A 22333-nucleotide genomic window follows, 5' to 3' on the forward strand; every position below is an offset into this window, starting at 1 on the left:
TTGACTGATGAACATATGTCCTTTAATTTTCTTCAGGTTTAAAAACAATTATTGGGACCTTTAAAATATTTAGGGAAACTCATTTAATCCTATACATATATGTTGACTATTTCCAAAGACGCATTTGGGACATCAATCAGTAATCATTTGTTTCCCATTAATTCATGCATTCATTCATTCAATATTCGGTTCATTGTCTGATGGCGCTGAGAATCACAAATACAAAAAACAAGGTAATCTCTGTTTATAAATAGTACAATGCAGTTATATAGTTAAATATCAGATACGTTTTTCCAAATTTACTCATCATCTGTAATAAAAGAAACATGAAGTAAAACATCTGAGATTTGAACTACTCCTGGGTTGTCACTTTCTTGTAGTAAACTGTAAAAGATTAGCATATAGTTCTTTGAGTTGGATCATTCTGTCTTCTGGTGTCTCAGTTATTAACTAAGGACAAGCTGGGTTTGCCGACAAGGAGATAATTGTATGGGAACCTGGGCCAGTGACCGCAGTTCCCATTAAAGAATTCTATCTAGAAGGATCAGGAGGCTAAGGCAGGAGGATCTCAAGTTCAAGGCCAGCCTCAACAAAAGTGAGGCTCTAAGCAACTCAGTGAGACCCAAAACAGAGCTGGGGATCTGGCTCAGTGGCTAAGTGCCCCTGAATTCAATCCCCAGTAGCCAAAAAAGACACACCCACACACTAATAGGATCAACACAGCAGATTAAATGAGATGGGGGCAGGATGGAAATTCAGAAGGAATGGGAATAAGCTAGTCAGAACTTCCTAAGGTAACTAGGCTATGAGGACTTAAGTCAGTGGTTCCCAAGCTTATATGCACATTGGAATCACCTGAGGAAGTTAAAAACTCTCAGAAGATGTGATTTAATTGGTCTTAGATTAGTCTTGGGCTTTGAGGTTTTTAAAAGATTTTAATGCAAGAGAAGTTCAGAACCAAGTCTAAGCAATAGCTTAAGCCCATAAGGGTCCAGGAGTTTCGCAAAGTCTGCCTACCTTCGTTCTGCTAAGAACGTTTGAAAATGGTACAATACAGGTCACATTGAAACTCATAGAATATTTGAGTTGAAAGGGAACTGAGATCATCTAGTTCAGAAACTGCAAATGGCAATCTCAGGTCATGGATGGATCCCAAACTTGTTAAGCCTGCAAAACATTTTTGAAAACCTAAAATGACTTTTCAACACTTAACTAAAAAGTTTCACATAAAAATCCAGGTATGTGGCTTCTTTTAAAAACACATCTGACAATACTGGGCCTTAGCAATAGGCCAGCATTCAGTAGCAGTTTAACCCCTTAGCTGGAATCTAGAGTCTATGACTATCATCTCCACCAGCCTGACCTCTACCAGAGGGCAGGACATAGGAACACAAGGACACAGAAATCATGCACCTATAACCAGAAGATTACCAAAACCAAGAAAAATTGAAACATAGTCTGTTAAGACGCCACAAATGGCAAGACATTTCTCTCTACACGATTATCCTACTTTTCAATATGAAAAGTAAGACTTAAAAAGGAATATTTGGTGCAATCATACTTAACGACATTCTTGATCCAGTGACTGTCTCAAAGCAGGCAGAGTTTTAAATGACCAATTTGGAAACCAGTTGGCATCCAAAGTCATCCTTGCAGAAAAACCAAGTTCTGTGCTCTCTGATGATCTCTCACAAGTAGTTTCAAGCCTAGTAAGTTGATCTTCTGAGAATTATTTTGGGACTCTTCGGAGTTCATTCATGAGCCAAAGAGCACCACTGAGCAGAGCCAAGGAGCCTGACTGGTGAGTGGCAGCCAAAGGAGTTGGAACGTACATCAGCAGAGTGCTAATGCCCAAGCCTGCCTGTTATAAAAATACAGGAAAAGTAGTAACTACAAAGACTGAAAATGACTGGGCTTGGATAACCAGATACATGAACCTCCACATTCTCCCATCACAACATTAAAAAATATACATATTTTTAAATTTCACAAGCAAGCATACTTAAAAATGAAAGAAATTCAAAGAGAATAAACCTAAAATTTCCCTTAGTTATTCCTCTACTCCTTCGTAGTTCCTAAAAAGTAGTTACCAGTTTCTACACAGTTGTATTTTCTTTCATACCTTTATAGAGATACAGTTTTGTGCTGTTAATATGTTTTTCTGTCACTTTTTTCCCACTTAACAATCTGTCTCGAGATATTTTAAACTGCTGTACAGTATTCCATGGTACAGAGGTACCATGGTTTTCCAGGTTGTTTCCATTTTTTCCATCATTACAATTCTATAAGGAATTTCCTTCCTTATACAAAGATGCTTGTGCAATGGGGTTTTTCTATGGCAGACACAAAGAAGTCAGTTTTCTGGTCCAAAGGATTATATGCCTAACATTTTAAATGATATTGCCAAGATGCCTCTGGAAAAAACTGTACAAGCTGGATGCAGTGGTGCACACCTGTAATCCCAGTGGACTGGAAGGCTGAGGCATGAGGCAGGAGGATCACGAGTTCAAAGCCAGCCTTAGCAATTTAGGGAGGCCCTAAGCAACTCAGTGAGACCGTGTCTCTTAATAAAAATACAAAAGAGGGCTGAGGTTATGGATCAGTGGTTAAGTGCCCCTGTGTTCAATCTGTACCAAAACCAAAAAAACTACAAATTCAGGTGCTCACTAAGAATATTTGAAGGTATCTATTTTCCTACACCCATGCCAAAAACCGATAATCTTCCCTTTTAAAAAAACAACAACAACAAAAAACTTCATTTCTTTCTAAATTGACAGGCACAAAATAGTACTCATTGTTTTAATTTGCTCCTCTCCAATCACTGAGTTAGGCTAAAAAGCTTTTCATGTTTATTAGCTATTCATCATTCCTCTTGTGGGAACAGGGTATAGATATCCTTTACTTATTTTCTTATCATTAATCTTTTTAAATCTGCTAGAAATATTAAAATATTTTCTTCTAGTCTATCACCTTCCTTTATAACTGTTTTGAGGATACCCAGACCAAAAAGTAGTTTATACCTGCAAATATGCCAAGGCCAGCAGAGTCACTGCTGCCATCTTGGTCCTCTGAGGAAGGGGGATCCTTCGGGAGAAGAAGTAGAGTGCTGTAATGGCAGTGACTGAAGTGATTCCCTGTGGGGACGAAAGACTTATCACTTAATGTGAGTGCTAGAGTCTCACTCACATTATGTGTCTCTCCTCAACCACTAAGCAACCATGAAATACTTCCTGTGTGAGTCACAGAGAACCACACTCTACTTCCACCCCCATCATTCCTCCTCAGGTTTCCTCCATGGTCCTCTTCTGCTTACAACTTAAATGTTAGTGTTACCTAGGATTACACCCAAGTTTCTGGGTGTATTTCATACACACACTCTCAGCGATCTTATGCACTTTCCCATGTGGCTGTCCCCCAGGTGTGGCCCTCACTTTTTAAATAATCTTTGCAACCTATTCCTAATCTTATCACTAATCCTATATATTTGTTTAAAGTAGGCTGACCCCAACACATGAGAGTTATTGTTTTCCAGGGCCGTGAGTAGAAGAGGTGGTAGTATTGCCAGCTGGCACTAAACAAGATCAAAAGTCTCATTTTCATTCCTACCCTTCAGAACAAAGGTCCAACACTGAATAAGATCGTCCTCCTACATCCAAGATGTTTCTATTTCTATATCTATTTTCCTTTTCCTTTTCCGAGCTGTCCACAATGATAATTACAACCAGATTTTTACTTATGCCAAAATATTGTGTGGAGGTGGGGACTGAACCCACACGAGGTACCATGCTCTAGCCCCAGAGTTCTTGGATATCTGAGTCCTCTAGACCTCTTTCTGGATGTACTACCATCACCTCACAATCAACATGGCTCTATCTAATGATATCTCCTATCTCTAGCTCCATGCTCACTCCAATGGTTCCATTTCTGTGGGTCCTGTTTTAAGCATGCTGTAGAAGAAACTTTGGAATTGCCTTTGATCTTTCTTCACCTTTATCCCTAAAAGCCAATCTTAACTCTGTTCCTTTAAAACCTCCCTCAGATCAGATTCACTATTCTTTTTAAATCCATCTCCCACCATACAGCTTTGTTCCCTAGCACTCAGGCCTGCATCAATGCCACAGTAACTCCTTCTCAGGTCTCCTTAATGCATCGAGTCATCATGCCCAGGCTGCCAAGCCAATCTTAATTTGGTCCATGGCAGGCCTTCAATATCTATCATAACTTAAGCCAAAAAGTGCTGATGAAGCTTATGCTCTTTGGGGCTCTTTGACAGCTATGCACTCAGCAATCACAGTCTCTGCCCTCTCTACTCAATCTCATGACTGCTGAAACGTCTGTAGGTATATTCAGGGTTGAGGGAGGTTATCATTTTCTAGGTGGTAAAAAACATATTTGAACTTTAAGAAGCTTGCAATATCTGGAAAGCTAGAATTTACCTGGAAGGAGTGTGAGTAATTACGATAAAAAATCAGAAAACTGGTTCCAGAATTTCTTCCAAAAAGAATAGGAAATACAGTTTCCGCCCTGTATTCTGACTGTTGCCGTCACTGCTTCACAGACATTCCAAAGCCTTCCCAAGGCTCCCTGTGCTCTGTAGCCCATCTCTACACTTACCAGAACCCGGTGATCAAACTGCACCATGGTAGGATTCTCGAAAACATTCCTCAGGATGGGGGAAAAGGTAAAGAGATCCTGCGGGATCCAGGACTCTCCCATTTTGGGGAAGGAGTTATAAACAAGTCCAGCATCTAGTCCTGCCACGAAAGCCCCTGTGTTCCAAGGTAAATGAGATTTATTAAAATGAGAGGAAGAAGAAACCAAACATTAATTCTGATACAGAAAAAAGCCTATTATCCCAGAGTCAGATAAAGGGTCAAGTCATAGAACAACAGAAAGACCTATAATAGGGGCTCAAACAGGGAATATATTATAATCACCACAGGAACTGAACAGCAGCTCTGTACCCTTTGCCTGCTTCTGCCCCAAGATTCTTGCATGTCTCCCCTACAGAAATGAACTACAAGTTCTGGCTGGAGAGGCATATCAACTTGGAAGGATTCCTTTAGTGATTCTGATACCTTCCCTGTCCCCACCTGAGTATGCTGATCTTTTTGGAGATGCTCTTCCCAATAATCTCCCTAACTTCCTCAGGTCTCTGCTCAAATGTCACCTTACCAAAGAGATCTCCTCTGATGATCCTATACAAAATTGTGCTTTCCTACCTCACCTGTCTCCTCATTCTGCCTTTTTTTTTTTCTTATTCACAGCATTGAAGACTATCTGACACATGGTTTTTATTCTGCATTATCTGTCTTCCCCAAGTGCTTGATAAATGTTTGTTGGATAAACATAGAGATCAGAAAACCCCCAAAACTTATAAACTAAATCTTGGATAAACACATAAAGAGGGCATCTGAATTAGTGGATGACTGATCCATTATTCATGATCAAAAGATGATTTAGGGAAATATGGATCACAGTCCTCATTTTTGTGAATACGATTTCATAAAGTTAAAATTTATTCTCTCATGTTGGAAAAAAATATTCAATCAATATTATTTTCATTTTAGAGCAGGGCTTTCCAATAGAACTTTCTGTGATAAGGGAAAGTATCCTATATCTACAATATCCAATGCAATTGATGTGAGCCACATGTCTATTGAGTACTCAAAGAATGGCCAGTGAATGGCTAGGTATGGTAGCATACAACTATACTTCCAGCTATTGGGAGGCTGAAGCAGGAGGATCTGAAGTTCAAGGCCAGTATGGCAACATACCAAAACCCCATCTCTAAAATAAACCAACCAACAAAATGTGGCTAGTGTGACTATAGAATTAAATTCTGGGGCTGGAGCTGGGGCTCAGCAGTAGCACATTTGCCTGGCATGTGAGAGGCACTGGGTTTGAATCACACATAAATAAATAAATAAATAAATGGTCTATCAACAACTAAAAAAACATTTTTTTAAAAAAGAATTAAATTCTAAAATTTATCTAATATTAATTAATTTAAGTTTTCATAACCATAGACGGCTACTGATTCCTCTGTTAAAATAGTACAGTTCTACAGTGAGAGAGGTAAAGGTGGAGGTGTGATTTAAAGAATTAAAAACTGTATTGGTCTCTCTGCCCCAGAGCACTCTCCATCTTTGACTGTCTTGGAGGGCAGGCCTTTTGTCTGAGCCATCTTGGTGTACTGTAACAATAACAACAATGATGTTTCCATAATATTAACAGCTAATACTTCTGTAGACTTTGCTATATGCCAGGTTCTACTGTATGTACTTCAAATATATTGTTCATATTAGAGCTATCATCTCCATTTTATAGATGAGGTCACTGAAGACCAGAGAGGTTCCACAGCTTGCCAAGTTTAGGAAGGTCATAGATGGTAAAGCCAGAATTTGAACCTGGGAAGTCTGGATCTAGGCAGATAAACAATATTTTTATTTAACTGACTGGATAGCAGGATTTTTGAAAAGGAGGAAGGAAGGAACAGAAAATAGAGGATAAAGATGGTGGGTATGATAGATAGGTGTGAAAATGAAGTAAGATGATGCAGGAAGAAGGGGCAAAGCATCAGGCAAGAGATTCTACTTGAAAGTGTAATGAAAACAGGACATCTCTGATGAGAAGAATCCTACCTGAGAGAGCTGTAAGGAACACGAGACCTGCTGTTCCATGAGCAAAACGTCTCAACCACAGGAGCTGGTGGGTTTCAGGCAACTAAAGAAAGAAAATCATTCAGATAAACTGTACTGCAGGAACTATGAAAGACAGCAAAGCTTTCCAAAGTCAAACCCAAGTGACAATTTAAGGTCAGACTTTTTTCTGACCCTCTACTAGGCTAAATACTCGAAGCAGATTCTGACAAGCATCATATTTAATTTTAATTATGTATTTGCCATGTGTCTTCCCTGCTATCCTGAAAGTTTTGTGAGAGCAGGAACTGCTGTCTGTCTGAGTAGAGTAACCCTAGCCTAGTGCTTGGCATGAAGGTACTCAATTACATATCTGTTGAGAACTGAATGACTTACATTCATCAGGGGAAAATGCTTTACCATGGTTCAAATGACATGGCTTTTCATGTTTTGTGTGATACTTAGTATTTTACAAATAAGGTCAGGATCAAAATTATATAAAATGCCTAGAGTGGAAGTTCTCACATTCAGTGTTTATAGTAAAGTCAAAATTTGTTTTTTAGTTTTACCATAGCCAAATCCTGATACAAACAAACAAATATTTATTAAGAAATTCATGAGCCAGGCACAGTGGTGCATGCCTGTAATCCCAGTTACGGAGAAGGCTGAGGGAGAAGCATCACAAGTTTGAGACCAGCCTCAACAACTTTTAAGACCTGTCTTAAAACTAAAAACAAAAGGGCTGGGGATGTAGCTCAGGAGTACAAACCTGTAGGTTAAATCCCCAGTACCAAAAAATCAAAAAGAAAACAACAACAACAACAACAACAAAAAGAAAAACAGGAGGAAAAAAAGAACTTTATGAATGGGTAACTATAAAGATACAAAAAAGAAGTCAGAGTGCTGCCCTCAACTGCTTTACAATGTAAAATATAAAAAATTATATGTTAGTGGTAAGGTATGGTAGGACAGTATATCAACACTGTCCAGTAGAACTTTATATGATGATGGCTATGACTTATCATCTGTGACTAATGAAGACTTGAAACATGACTAGTATTAAATAAAGTTAATTTTATTTAACTATAAAGTTTAAGTGAAAAGTTTACTTAAATAATGTTAATTTTAATTAAATTAGTTAACTAAAAATTGAAATAGCCCCATAGAGCTCTCCAGCATAGCACTATAAAATTAACTGACCACCATCTCAAATCATTTCTATAATTAGGGGAATACAAAGAAATAAAAAGGGAAAAATACTTGATAGTTAGAAAATCATCAGTAACCTGTAAGAGTTCAATTTCAGTAGATGGTGTGTGGGTATATGTCTAAGTGGGCATATGTGTAATGGTGAGTGTGGAAGCCAGATTATAGGGACTGAAAAGAAAAAAATGGGTTATCAGGAAATAAGAGTTATAGATGTAGGCAATTTGTTTTAGAAGTCTGACTTTCTAAGTCAGGAATTATTCAGATATGGAATGCGTACTATGACAGTGTTTCAACCATCTAACTCCCCTGTGGGGGGATAACTGCCAAGTTAACATCTCCAGTCCTTAACTTCGATCCAGGTCACTAGTTTCAAATACCTACTGGATGATTCTACTTTAGAATCCTATGTTACCTCAAACTTCTCTTCATGAACAATTTATCCAGGTGAATCTGGGATTTCAAAACCTAATATAATAGTCACTGTTTTTAAATACTAGAAAAAAAAATATCCTCTAGGAATGTGCTATCTGAAGACCTCTATCATAAATGAGGGTCTCCCAAAGGGTCCTACCTTGTTTTAAAATCAAAGCATAAAGCGTAAAAACTTGTATTTCTGTAGTGAGCCAGCCATGGGCTGTTTGTGTGTGAACTATGAGTATGAGTACATGAGTGGACTGGACTGATGATGCCTCTCTGGGCTTGCTCTGCCTATGATCCCCAAAAAGCACATGAGATAGGTGTGGCCTTCCATGATGTCAGTCAATCTGCTGACCATAAGACATCGCCAAGCTAGACTCAACCTCCTGAAACCTGACCTCCTTACTGGGGTGGAACTTTCTCGGAGTGTCTTCCCTTCAATAAAAAGGGGCTTCAGAATGTCCTCCTCTTTTTTTGTCTGCCTCCCTTGTGGGAGCTGGAGGAGAGGGGACGTTGCTGAAGAATCTCAAGGAAAAGGTATTTTCTCTGTCTTGGTGTGATTATTTCGTGCCAGCCCAGTTCATCTGGAGTGACCCTGAATGACTTAGTCATGTGTCGCAACATATTTCCCTAAAGAAAATCAGTAAAAAGAAAAACCCTTTTAGCCAAAATCACTAAGGTTTAATATAGTGTTAGACTTGAATAATAGGTCCCCATTTAACACGCAAAATATGGCTCTTGTATACCACCAAAGTTCTGATGTAGTTCTCATTCTGGTCTCCCTTGCTTTTCCACGCTCTATCCCTTCTGGAGTCAAGTTTGAGGTGACATAAGATTCTTACGTAGAATCATCCAATGGGTATTTGAAACTAGTGACCTGGATCCCAGGTAAGGACTGGAGATGTTAACTTGGCAGTTATCCCCACAGGGGAGTCAGATGGTTGAAACACTGTCATAGTGGGCATTCCACATCTGAATAATTCCTGACTTTGAAAGTCACACTTCTAAAATAAATTGCCTACATCTATAGCTCTTACAGTCAAAGTGGCTGGGATATATCTTAATGTTGGTACTCATTTTCTTCCCCCAAATTCATTCTTTTATCTTTCCAACAGATAGTGTTGAAACACTACTCAGCTCCTATATGATCTAGCAATTCCATTTCTGGATATACATCCTAAAGAACCGACAGGATCTCAAAGAGATGTTTGCATACCCACATTCAAAGTGGCATTATTTACAATAGTTAAAAAGTGGAATCAACTCAAGTGTCTTTTGACAGATAAACAAAATGCACTGTATATATATAATGGAATATGACTAGGTCTTAAAAAGGAAATATTTTACACATGTTATATCATGGAGGACAGTCATACATGAAATAAGCCATTCACAAAAGACATTTATTATTCCACTTATATAAGGTATACATAACAGTCAAATTAATAGCAATAGAAAATAGTTGTCAGGAACTAGAAGGAGGTAAAAGAGGGGAGTTGTTATTTAAGGGGTATAAAAAAGTTCTGGAGACTAGTAGCACAATACTATAAATATATTTAACATTACTGGATTGTACATTTAAAAATGGATAAATTTTTATCATAGCTCAATGGTATCTGACCCCTGGCATCACAAAACAAACAAACAAACAAAAATCTAGTTTTTGGTAAATTGATGGATGTCATTTTAAGGGAATCCAAATTTTGATTTACAATTTCCTATTAGAACCAAAATTTCCATTTTCCTGACCCTGTCAGCATCCACGCAGATGTGGTAATAATCCACATACTGACCTTGTGCTGAGGGAGCAGCAGTGAGAGTGAGGTCCACAGACTGGCACAATAAAGAACAAGGGCTGATCCTAGGTGGGCGGCAAGGCGGTACTGACTGACCCGAGGGATATCATGAGAATCCGGTTTTTCTTCTAATCCACTTTTCACCATGTACCATCCCAACAGACCCTAGAACCCCCAAAACAAGAGGCAAATCTAAGAAGGTTGAAACTGTGCAGTTTTACTAAGTGCAGCATTAGAAGTACTCCCTACCTGACCCTTCCTTTCCATACCTTGCTACATACCCAGCATCCCAAGACCACAAATACCACCATTAGTGCTTAACCATCATTTAATGTTTTAATGAAGTATCGTCCAAATCTAGCAAAGTACACAAAAGTTTATCTGTATGAAAAACCTTACAAATACTTGATAGAGTTTAACATTATATAAATCAGTGAAACAGAACAAAAAGGATTCATAAAAACCAGATTACATTCCTTGGAAGAACTTTATAAAGGCAACAGGTAGCCAGGCGCGGTGGCATATGCCTATAATCCCAGCGACTTGGGAGGCTGAGGCAAGCAGACTGCAAGTTCAAAGCCAGCCTCAGCAAAAGTGAGGCACTAAGTAACTCAATGAGATCCTTTCTCTAAATAAAATACAAAATAGAGCTGTGGCTTCAGTGGTCAAGTGCCCCTGAGTTCAATCCCTGGTACCCCCTCACCAAAAAAAAAAAAAAGGCAACAGCCAAAAACAATTACTGTTAAGTTAAGTGATAATAAGACAATTATAAAAGTTTTGGAGTAAGTCATACAAATCTAACTGCTTTGTAAATATGTAAGTTCCCACTCTAAGTAAAATGAAACGGAAGATCCCAGTATATGAGCTCTGAAATTGAATTCCAGTCAAAAGGCATTGGCCCTTGATTAAAAAAAAAAAAAAAAAGTTGGTAATGAAAGTACATGTTTAAATCTACAGTATACATCATATTTTATAACTTTCTAATCTAATTGGTTTTTTCAATTAACCAAACAACCGTCAGTTTCAGTCATATCTGGTAAGACACAGCCCTTTCAGCCCCACACTCTCAAGCCAGTAGAATCCACATCAAAGAAGGGGGATTCTACTACTCCTTTTAAATAAATACTCTTCAGGAAATGTTTTTGGCATTTCTTTCCCCTTTCAAGGCTACCTGGCTATTCTAATTACCTTGATTTCATCTGTGTGACATTTAGAAGATGAAGGTACATACACTGTGATTCACCAGCCTCCACTTTCTTCTTCCCATAACCCTACCTAACATTTTAAATTTCTCCCTCCCTGGGAGTCTGTTTTTAGTGTCTATTTAATTCTAAAATACTTACTTTCATTTTGTTCCACTTGACTTTAAGAGTTAACTAGTAAACTTTTATAAGTGTCTACCTCTGTTTCTATTACCTCCTTAATCCCTTGTAATTGGATTGTATTTTTACCACTTCTGAGTTAAATTAACCAATAGCTTTCTCCTGAACAAATTTTGATGATGTTTCTTTGATTCTCTCATACCATCCCTTAGGACCTCTGTACTTCTACCCAAATACTTCTAAGTGTCTTCTCTCATGATTCATTTTCTTGGCTCTCGGCTTTACCTAACCTCTTAATTGTGGGGGTCTTTCAACACTCTCTTCCTTAGGAGGAGTTCCACTTACATGATTTTAAACACCATTTATACTTAAATATCTCTCAGCTACATCTGTATTCTAAGATCCTTCATCCCATAAAATGTTTTCCTATTTGCTTCTATAGCCATTCTAACATGGGGATCCCACTTTCCAATACAGCAAGCAAGCAAGACAAAGGGAAGAGAAGAGAACTCAGTAGGAGAACCACAATGGGAAATAAACTCTACTTTTTTTGGCACATGAAAAGGTATTTACTGAGCCAATTCTAGATACTCAACTAAGTGTTTTATGTACACCATCCATGCAAACCTAAATGACAGGCCTCATTATTATCCCCATTTACATATAAGGAAATCATAGCTTACAAAGGTCAGACAATGTGCCCTACTATGTAGCAGGGCCAGGGTTTAATGCCTGTGATACAAAATGCATACTCTTAACCATACTGTTGCGGTGTTTCAAGGATTACGTCTTTAAAAATAATACCATCTAGGAAGGTCCTTGGAGCCTCTCTGATGTCCCAATCTTAAATTCATCTTACCTGAAAGCATACTAAGGCACAGAGAGCAAGAACACGTCCTTTCATGCCACGGTTAAGCCAGCCCTTTCTCCAAAAGTAAGCAGCAGGTAAGATGTATGCAAGGCCTACAATGCGACCCCACATCCGGTGTGAGTATTCCATGTACCAGATGAACTTGAATTCTGCCAGCGTCATGTTGTGATTCAAGCTGAGTGAAATGGGAAGCCAAAAATGAAGAAAGAGGAAACATCCCTCCGATTTTATTTACCTATGGAATGCAGAAAGATTCTCAAACTTGAGCCTGCTTCCTCATCAGCAACCTCAGGATAAGTTTGGACTTAAAAGTTTAGATTAGGTAACTCACTAAATGTAACTGAACCAAAGATCAAGGAATCTACTGAATTAAAGTCAGCAAAAAATCGAATGGCTGCCAGGCATGGTGGCACATGTCTGTAATCCCAGTGACTTGGGAGGCTGAGGCAGGAGAATCCTAAGTTCAAAGCTAGACTCAGCAACTTAGCAAGGCTCTAAGAAATTTGGCAAGACCTATCTCTAAATAAAATATAAAAAGGACTAAGGATATGGCTCAGTGGTTAAGTGACCCTGGGTTCAAACCTCAGTACCGGGGGGAAAAAAAAAAAGAATGGGGTTAGTGGGATGTTTACCTGATTCTAATACTTACATTTTAAATTCTGGAAATTGCTGGTATTTTTGGAATTCAGTTTCCCATTCCTCTTGGCTTGTAGGTGGCTTCATCTCCTTTATTAAATGCCAGTCTACCATTGAGAGGCCAGACTCTGTCAGCCTTAGGATAGGAAATAAAATTTTGAGTGTGGGTATGATGCTAGATTATTCATAAAGAGTTTATAGCAATAAGCAGATCTAACATTAACCCCACTAAAAGTAAACCCATAGTTTCATTGTTTCCTCTTTTGACACCTTTCTCTTCTACTGCTTAGAATTTGTAAGAAACAGCTCCCATCAGGTATCCATTTCTTTACCTTCTTATTCTCTCAATCTTTTCATTGAACTTTCCGCCCTTAATTCTTTCACTAGCCTTCCTTGACAGCCCAAATCAACCTTTAGACCAAAGAAATACATCTTAAATGCATAACCAACACACTTTTTTTTTTTCTTTTTCTTTTAGTGCCAGAGATTGAACCGAGGGTCTCGCACATGCTAAGCACACACTCTACCACTGAGCTACATCCTCAGTCATAACAAACATTATTTACACAGGAAAAAGAAATTTGTTATAGGCATACAGGTCTAGGTTCTTCTGTGAATTTAAAGACAATAATATTCAAATTTGTTGTAGTTTCCCATAATAGCTTATTAACATATCAGGCATTGTGAAATAAGGGCACTGGGAATATGGACAGAATTTGAGGAATACACATTTTATTAAAACCAGAAAATATTTTTACCAAAAGGAGTCAGGCAGGGTGGGTTCTTCGATGTCTGATTTTAGACCAGGAGCAAGAACTATACAAAATGGGCCTGGAATATTTTCTCTTATCAGAAAGCAAGGAGTCTATCAAAGGTAACTAAGACTATCAAAAAGACACTTTTAAGAGAGTCCCACCTGCTATCATTATAGGACAGTTTAAGCAAATCATCAACACCATCATCACAGGGGACTAAAACATATCAAATGCGTCTAAATCTATAAGCAAATTATTATACTTATTATATACTTACACAAACGCTTTATTATTCATGAATGTTCTAATCGCCTATAAAGTATTTTGGTATTTTGCCCCTTCATCCTCAATCTGAATCTGATCAAGCAACTAGTCATTCACAGGACACATAGGGAATGAAGGGACATGTTAAACATCACCACAAACAGTCAGCAAAATCCAGACTATAGATAACCATAGGACAAATGATGTGGGCTTCTTTGAGAACAAAAAAACCCTGCAAATCAGGAACAGAAAGTCTAAATCTACAATGTTTATTCATAGATTTAAAGAGAACCTACTAAGGCATATGAACCAATTGTGATGTATGGAACTCCTAAGGGTTTAATTCACACAAGCAAACAGTGAAAAGTTTTGAGATAAATTTGAATGTGGACGAGAGAAGAAAATATATACAAACAATGCACACCTACCAGTTAAGACCTAAATTAGTCTTGGTGATAGGCTCCTGCGAATAAAACACTGACCTGTTTTATGGCAGGGAAAACCATCAGACATGTTCCTTCTTTAAGACCTCAGTTTCTGCATCTGTAAAATTAGAGAGCTAGACTATATGATCCCTAAGGTCCCTTTCCCCTCAGTCATCCTGTGTGTCTACTAAAAACCCAAATACCTGACTCACTATGAGCAAACTACTCACCTAGTTACTCCACCAAGAATAACTGCTCCAGCCACCGTTCCACTGCAGACCAGGAGCCATCGGCCCACCACCCGATCAGCAGCCTTTGAGGGAAGGGACGCTGTTTCCCTTCCAGATTGCAAAGCCACTTCAGAGACGGTGCTGTACTGCCCTGACCTCAGAGGGCGTCTGATGCCACAGCTGCAACCACACTAAGGACCAAGATAGATAGATTATAACTAAAGAAATGAGGAACAGCTGCTAGCCACACTCAACCCCAATCTGACTGGGCCAAAGTAAGCTGTAAGACCACATACATCTCCATAGCTACAGCCCTGGTAAATCATCATCTCTTAAGTGGAACACTGGTTTTTCTGCCTCATTCTAATAGTTCTCTGCATATGCCCCCGCCTCTGACTTCACTCTACACCTAGATAAGGATTATTTTCTTTCTCCTCTGCAACACACCCTGTCCTCTGACTGCTTAACTACTGCAGATCTCAGCTTATATGTCATTTCCTCTGGGAAGCGCTCCCAGACTTTCTGCAATGGGTCACTCCCATAGCATACTGTACCTCTCCTATCACAGCCCTTAAAACACCTTAATATATCTTCATTACAATGAGCTCTGGAAGGCAGAATCTGGTCAGGCTTGCTCTTTCCCTCCTGCTACCTTTATATCTTAACACCGTTTCCTTACATAACAAGGCCTTACTAAAGATTTAACAAACGAATTAACGAATGAACTGTGACTTCCTCCAGGGCAGGAATCTTGCAGTATTTATCTCTCTCTCCCCCGTTCCTAACACAAAATAATTACCCCACGATGATCAGTTAAGAGAATTCATGCCCTATTCTGGCTGTATCCCTGTGAGTAAAAAGATCCATGTTCAGTTTCCTACTTCTAATTAAACAACGTTAGACGAGTAATTTGAATTAAGCCTCAATTTCCCTCTGTGTAGATTGGAGTTATGATTACTGTTTTGGGTTTTTTTGGCAAAAATTAAGCGTGCATGTAAAAACTGTTGCGTTGTTACCATGTGCTAAATGTTTGATGTGTAATTAAACCATTTAATCCTCACAACAAGCTTAAGATGTAGGTATTGTTTACAAAGACATCGTGGTACAGAAAAGTTAAGTAACTTGGCCGATAACGCTCAGCAGCAAGCTGCATGTCCGGATCCGAACTCGGGTGCTCTGAATACATAAAATGCCAGAGTGAATTGGAAGGAGCTAAAGTAACATGATATTCTGGCCTTTTCACCCCATCCCCGCTTCCGGAGTCGAGGAGGTGAGGTACCTGTGTTCTAGGCGCCGCCCTAGGAACCAAAAGCCGGACACTTTGGCTCCCCAGCAAGGTTTTCAAGGGCGGAAAGAGCAACCGCTGCATAGTTACACCAGCGCACAACAGCCAGCAGCACAAGCCAGCACTCCACGGTCTCCTTTCTCCGCCACAGAAAGCAGAAACACTTCCGGGTCAGGCAACGCGAGCTCCTCATTCGCGCGAGACTGGCACGTGTGCTGGCGATTCTGCTTCCCGTAGAGGCTGCTGGGGCTCGGGGCTCGGGGACGCGCACGGCGCGCGCCGCCGTGGAGGACGCGCTTATCCGGTCGCGCGCGCGGCAACCCCGGCTCGGAGTGGAAACCGAAGGCACCCGGGGGAGAAACGTGTAGAACATGAAGAGGCAGGGGGCGTCCTCCGAGCGGAAACCAGCGTGGATAGCGTCGGGGAAGGCGGGTGCGGAAGGTGGCGGGGCCGGGGGCGGTCGGCCGGTTGGGGGCCTGGCCTGTCACGATTTCTCCCGGAGGCGTTTCCCCAGTCCCTGGCGCGGCGTGTCCTAGCCTTACGGCTTTAAGGGTGTGGAAACGTGAGCTGGTGCTGGAGCCGCCCCTGTGGGTTCGAATCCCGGCGCCACCACGCTCCGTCATGCGACAGTAATGCGAGTTGGTTAGCTCGTCCCAGCCGTTCGTCACCCAGTTCCCCCTCACCATCGCCGTGAGAGCCTATGGAGAGCGGACCAGGCCTCATCTGTGGTGGCCGCTCAGCAGCTTGTAGCTGCCACAGCGGCCGTGCCGTTTGTTCCCAGAGTCACTGCTGCCAGGTGGCAGTGGCCCCAAGTCCCTAGTTCTCCCTCCGCGCCAGGGCTGGCTAACCGAGCGGGCTCTGCAGGATTTTCCAGGTGCCTTCTCCTACTCCGTGAATTCTTGGTTCTATCTCCTTTTTTTTTTTTTTTTTTTGTCGTCTCAGGATTCCCTTATCCTAAAAATTATTAGAAACCTCCAAGGAGCTCTATATGGGTTATAGCTGTCGATTTCGATCATACTGGAAATTAAAACATTTTAAAAACGACAGACTAATTAGAAAATAACTATAATAAACCCGTTACATGGAAACGTAACTTTTATGAAAAATAAATATTCTTAAAGTATAGAAAGTGACTATGTTACAGATTTTTCAAAACTCTTTTATAAATATTAACTCGACTTCATGGAAGACAATTTGATTCTCATACCTATTTTTGCATTCAATCTGATGTGTCAAGTATCCCCCTGAAAACTTCACTTGTAAGAGTGAGTGAAAAAGGCAACTAAAGTCTTAATATTATAAAAAATGATTTTAATTCCACAAATCAAAAGAATTTCAGAGGTCCTGAACTACCTCATTTTGAGCACTACTGCTTCAAACAAGTATCTTTTCCTTTGATCTATACAAATAACTGTTGCTTAGTACACCTCCCTTACTCTACCTGCTGTCATAGCCTTTTGTGTGCATCTCCACCCTCCCTGGCAGGGTCATTTCTAGTGTGAGGCTAATGGTAATACTGCAGCATTGTCCAGTTCCATCTGTGTGACAATAATGTGGTAGCCATTAGGAGACTTAGGGAGTTGAAGCAATGTTGTTGATTAAGAGAAGAGATCAACACTTAACTCTTTCACAGTTAGGGACTCATAGTCTTTTAAATAAATGATACAGTTGAAATGTGATGTTAGCTGATGATAGATTTTTGTTTTGTTTGCTTTTCAAAGTAAAATTGTTTTTTTTTTTTATTATAAAAACATTGGGTAGAAAAATGTAAGCATCATAGAAAAGTAAAAAGAATTTCAAATCTTACCACCCAGTGGTAACCATTACCAGTATGTAGTGAACATTATTCCAGACGTCTTTGTATGAAGTATGCATTCAATATTTTAATTTAAAAATAAATTATATGCTTAACCTACAGGAAAAACTCAAAACTCTGTTTGTATCATATTTTTAGTATCAATATATGACTTTCTATGAATGTGTTAGTTATTTTAATAAATATTTGAGGGATTGTTGTGTAGCATATATTTGTTGTCAGTGATGATAAAGATTTCTTACATAAAAACCTTAGGAACTTTAGGTCAACTAAGAGTGATCAGATACTTATCTGCATAAAGAAGAGGTAAAATATAATTGTAATTAGTCTTTTAAAGAGGAATGTAGGTATATGCCTGAAATCCTAGCAACTCTAGAGTCTGAGGCAGGAGGAACCCAAGTTCAAGGCTAGCCTCAGCACCTCAGCAAGACTGTCTCAAAAAAAAAGGACTAGGGATGTAGCTCAGTGGTAAAGCACCCCTGGGTTTAAACCCTAGTACCAAAAATAGATAAATAAGAGGAATGTGTAACACACAAAGTTATGTGAGTTAAAAGATGTATTTCCTTACTTTGGGAGAGAGAAAAAAGTCATGGAAATGTGACAAATATGATAAATGCCTTGGAAACTTGTGTCATTTAAAGATGAAGCTAAAAGGATTTTGTGGGCTAAAGAGATGGCATAAGCAGTACCAAGGGTGGAGATTGGAGGGGACTGCAGGCATAAAGAGGAAATAATGTGTAGTTTATTTGTGGTGGTGAATATTTTTTGAATGCCCTTTTATGTAAATTGTTTCCCGATATTCACTACTGTAAGGTAGGTACTAAAGCCTACCCTGTTTTATGGGAAACTTGGTTAACTTGTCAGGGATAACACAATAAATAGATGGTGGGATCAGGATTTGAAGTCCATTCCCACTTTTAAACATATTTTCCTTATAAAGATGTTTAAACATTTTATAGACATTGAGAGCATTATAAGAATCTGAGCTGGGGTATAATGATGAAATCTGTCTTAGGAAGTTAATTTAGATTCAGCATATATTTTCCTTAGTATGATTTCTTATGCAGATGACTCTAAATGTATTTCACAGTCTAGAGATATCAATTTAATAATAAACATGGAATTTTACTGTATTCATAGGCCCTAGTGTACTTATCTATTTCCCTACCATTGTCAGAAAAATAAAATACTTTTAAAAATATTTTAAGTTTTGGGCTGGGGTTGTGGCTCATTGGTAGAACACTGACTGGCCTTGCATGTGTGAGGGACTGGATTTGCTCCTCGGCACCACATAAAATAAATAAAATCAAGGAAAGTTTTAAAAAATAAATAAAATCTTTGTGGGGGATTGGTCCACATGGACAGTATCCTCATGAATTTCTGTTCTCCATGAATTTTAGGAGCAACAAATGGATTTCTCATGGAAGTGTGTGTTGATTCAGTAGAGTCAGCTGTGAATGCAGAAAGAGGAGGTAAGAAAAATTAGAGTATGAATAACAGTTGGCAACCCTTTTAAGAGTCTGAAAATAAATCCTGTAAACTGATCTCAGAAGCCCTTGTGATCTCCAAGGGCTGATAATCCTCTTGAAAACAACAAACTAGAAAACCTACTGGAAAATTATAATCTAGTTTCGCTCCTTTTCAAGCAGGTCACATTTTGAGACAGATGTCCACAGTAATGTTTATTCATTGACATTTTATTGAACTTATCTAAAACTTCAAACTTTTGGTTTAAAGATGCTTTCACAAGGGTCTGGGGAGTAGCTCAATGGTAGATCATTAGGTTCAAACCTAACACTGGGGGAAAAAAATTAAGATGGTTTGAGAAACATTATTTATTTTTATCCAAGGTTTCTTTTGTACTCTGAACTTGTTTAAATAGGAAGCACAGACATTTCCATTATCTCAGAATCAGAACAATTTTTTAATTTTTTATTATGGAAAAATTTCAAACATATATTACAAGAGTAGAGTAGAATAATGAATCCTGTGTATCCATTACTTCAATCATTTTTAACACATGGCCACTCTTCTTTCAATATATCGGGGATCAGCAAACTTTTTTGGTAAAGAGCCACATAGTACATATTTTCAGCTTTGCTGGCCACATTTGGTCTTTATAACTTACTCTTTAAAAAAAAATAAATCCTTTGCCGGGGGTGGGGGGTTGTGGCTTAGTGATAGAGTGCTTGCCTAGCACTAGTGAGGCCCTGAGTTTGATCCTCAGCACCACATAAAAACAAATAAAGGTTAAATTCTAAAAAATAATGATAATTCTTTGAAAATGTAAAAACTTCTTGGCTTGGCAATAAAAAGCAATAAAGTACTGATATATGCTATAACAGATGAATCTTGAAACATTTTGAGTGAAAGAAACCAATCACAAAATACCACATTGTACAATTTCCAATCATAAGAAATGTCCAGAATAGGCAATTTATGGATACAGATAATAGATGAATGATTGCCTAGTGCTGAAAGGCTTGGGGAGAAGGTGAGATGACTGTTAAAGGGTGGGGGTTATTTAGGAGGATGTTGAAAGTGTCTTAAAATTCATTGTGATGGTTGCAAAACTCTGAATTGTATACCCCTTAGGTGTGTTGATTATATGGCATGTAGATTACATGTTAATAAAGGTATTATTTTTTAAAACCCATTAAACATTCTTTGCTCTTCAGGCTAAGAATAACAAAAATAAGCTATTGGCCTTTAGCCTGCAAGTCATGGTTTGTTGACCCTTGATCTGTATACCTGCTGAACTTCTCCCAACCGCAGATTATTTTGAAGAAAACCCTATATATCATGTAATTTCATCCTTGAATATTTAAGAATATATCTCTAGAAGATAAGGACTCTTTGGGGGGGGGGGAGATGGAGACTGGTGATAAACCCAGGAAGTCTCTACTACTGAACAACATCCCCTTCTAACTTTCTTTTTTTCTTTTTTTTTTTTTTTGAGACAGGGTCTTGCTAAGTTGCTGAAGGTCTCACAGAGTTGCTGAGGCTGACTTCAAACTTGCTATCCTCCTGCCTTAGCCTCCTGAGAAGGACTCTTTTTTTTTTTTTTTTTTTCAGTTCTTTATTATAGTTTTCACTATACCCAGCATAACTTTTTTTTTTAATTATCTACACATGACATTACAATGATCTTGGCAATTCATACATTTGAATCATTGGGTTAGCATAACTGTTTTTTAAAGCTTAAAATAATAGATTGTTTTGGAAAAGATTATGGTATTATCAACAAAGAGCCAACATTTTACTATGGTCTGGTAATATCTTTATTCTAAGTCATTTCCCTGGGCATGGCAACCCTAAAATTTAAAATTTTAAGAGAACTAGCTTGAATAACTCTTAAATTTTACCATCATAACACAGCTGGGTTGCACAATACAGTTGAGATTAAAAATAGAGTTTTAGTCTATAATTTGATTCCTCATAGACAGTTTCTAAGACTCTTCTATATTTGGGAATAAATGTTGTAAACAGTTTGCTATTTAATAAGAGCTTTAAGAAAACTTTGTTGAGCAATGCTTTTTTATCACAGGTGCTGGTCGGATTGAATTATGTTCTGGTTTATTGGAGGGCGGAACCACACCCAGCATGGGTAAGTGTCTTGTTTTTCACCAAACTTCTTGTAGGAAGCTTTTTTTAAAAAAATGTTTTTATTAGTGCATTATAGTTATGCATAATAGTGGAGTTCATTTCGACATTCATAAGCACATATGCATAGTTTGCTCCATTTCAGTGTCCAGGACTTCCACCTTCCCTCTCCTCCTCCCTCCTTCTGATTCCCTTCCTCTACTTTCTTGGTCTTTCTTCCTTTTTTTGGTACTGGGGATTGAACTCAGGGTCAGTTAACCACTGCCACATCTCCAGCTCTTTTTAATTTTTTATTTTGAGACAGGGTCTTGCTAAGTTCCTTAGGGTCTTACTAAGTTGTAGAGGCTGGCCTCAAACTTGCAATACTCCTGCCTCAGCCTCCCAAATCATTGGAATTACAGGCATGCACCATCACACGTGGCTGTTAGTTTTCCTTCTATTCATTTATTTTTAATTGGTAAATTATAGTTATGAATGAAATTGGAATGCATTGTGATATACTCATTTGTGCATATAGAGTACTTCATAACCCAATTCTTTCACACAGGAATTTATAAAGCCTAGAGGCAACTATTTATCAGTTTCACTGGGGTCTTTTACTAATGTCATGTTAACTATGTTGTGAATATTGTACTAGTTAGAAATGTTTATGATTGTAAATAACACTATCAAAGATTTGATCAGGGGCTGGAGTTGGAGCTCAGTGGTAGAGCACTTGCTTAGCACATGTGAGGCACTGAGTTCAATCCTCAGCATCACATGAAAATAAATAAAGATATTGTGTCCATCTACAACTAAAACAAACAAAAAAAGATTTGATTAAAAAATTTTTTCTCAAACATCAGAAAGTTGGAAGGTTGGTAGTTGCTGTTAATACCAATTCAGCTATTCTGCAGTAGCATCAAAGATCAGACTTTTTGGGGCTGGGGATGTGGCTCAAGCGGTAGCGCACTCGCCTGGCATGCTTGCGGCCCGGGTTCGATTCTCAGCACCACATACAAACAAAGATATTGTGTCTGCCGAAAACTGAAAAAAAAAAAAAAAAAATTCTCTCTCTCTCTCA

At 38.7% G+C, this 22333-nt stretch overlaps 2 protein-coding genes across 4 annotated transcripts in view; one reads left to right on the forward strand and one right to left on the reverse strand.

The window, feature by feature from the left end:
* On the reverse strand, positions 1-15985 carry LOC107149787 (cytochrome c oxidase assembly protein COX15 homolog). Of its 3 annotated transcripts, none has more exons than XM_048807138.1 (9): positions 15846-15985; positions 14567-14757; positions 12906-13028; positions 12245-12431; positions 10061-10228; positions 6645-6726; positions 4615-4769; positions 3021-3084; positions 1-1861 (listed from the first exon to the last, which is right to left on the reverse strand). In XM_048807138.1, the coding sequence occupies exons 1-9, from the start codon at positions 15933-15935 to the stop codon at positions 1845-1847; spliced, it is 1077 nt and encodes a 358-aa protein (XP_048663095.1). In that variant the 5' UTR covers positions 15936-15985; the 3' UTR covers positions 1-1844. The 3 variants fall into 3 exon arrangements, with proteins under 3 accessions (XP_048663095.1, XP_015350118.1, XP_048663096.1); XM_015494632.2 differs by having other exon boundaries at positions 3021-3134; XM_048807139.1 differs by lacking the exon at positions 15846-15985 and adding an exon at positions 14394-14454 and having other exon boundaries at positions 3021-3134; positions 14567-14703.
* Positions 12354-22333, forward strand: part of Cutc (cutC copper transporter) — a 19998-nt gene continuing 10018 nt past the window's right edge. Inside the window, exons 1-4 of the mRNA XM_048807019.1 lie at positions 12354-12372; positions 15857-16279; positions 19068-19139; positions 21215-21274. Of these exons, the coding sequence (XP_048662976.1) occupies positions 12354-12372; positions 15857-16279; positions 19068-19139; positions 21215-21274 (574 nt within the window). The remainder of the gene's footprint in view (positions 12373-15856; positions 16280-19067; positions 19140-21214; positions 21275-22333) is intronic.

The sequence above is a fragment of the Marmota marmota genome, unplaced genomic scaffold (assembly GCF_001458135.2).
Source record: "Marmota marmota marmota unplaced genomic scaffold, marMar, whole genome shotgun sequence".
Lineage (NCBI taxonomy): Eukaryota > Metazoa > Chordata > Mammalia > Rodentia > Sciuridae > Marmota > Marmota marmota.

Coding starts and splice junctions, on each gene's coding strand:
- LOC107149787 (XM_015494632.2), bottom strand. CDS start 15,935: ATGCAGCGGTTGCTCTTTCCGCCCTTGAAAACCTTGCTGGGGAGCCAA. Junction 13,029..14,566: donor ATTCTTGGTGGAGTAACTAG/GTGAGTAGTTTG, acceptor TCCTATCCTAAG/GCTGACAGAGTCTGGCCTCT. Junction 12,432..12,905: donor CAATTTCCAGAATTTAAAAT/GTAAGTATTAGA, acceptor CATTTCACTCAG/CTTGAATCACAACATGACGC.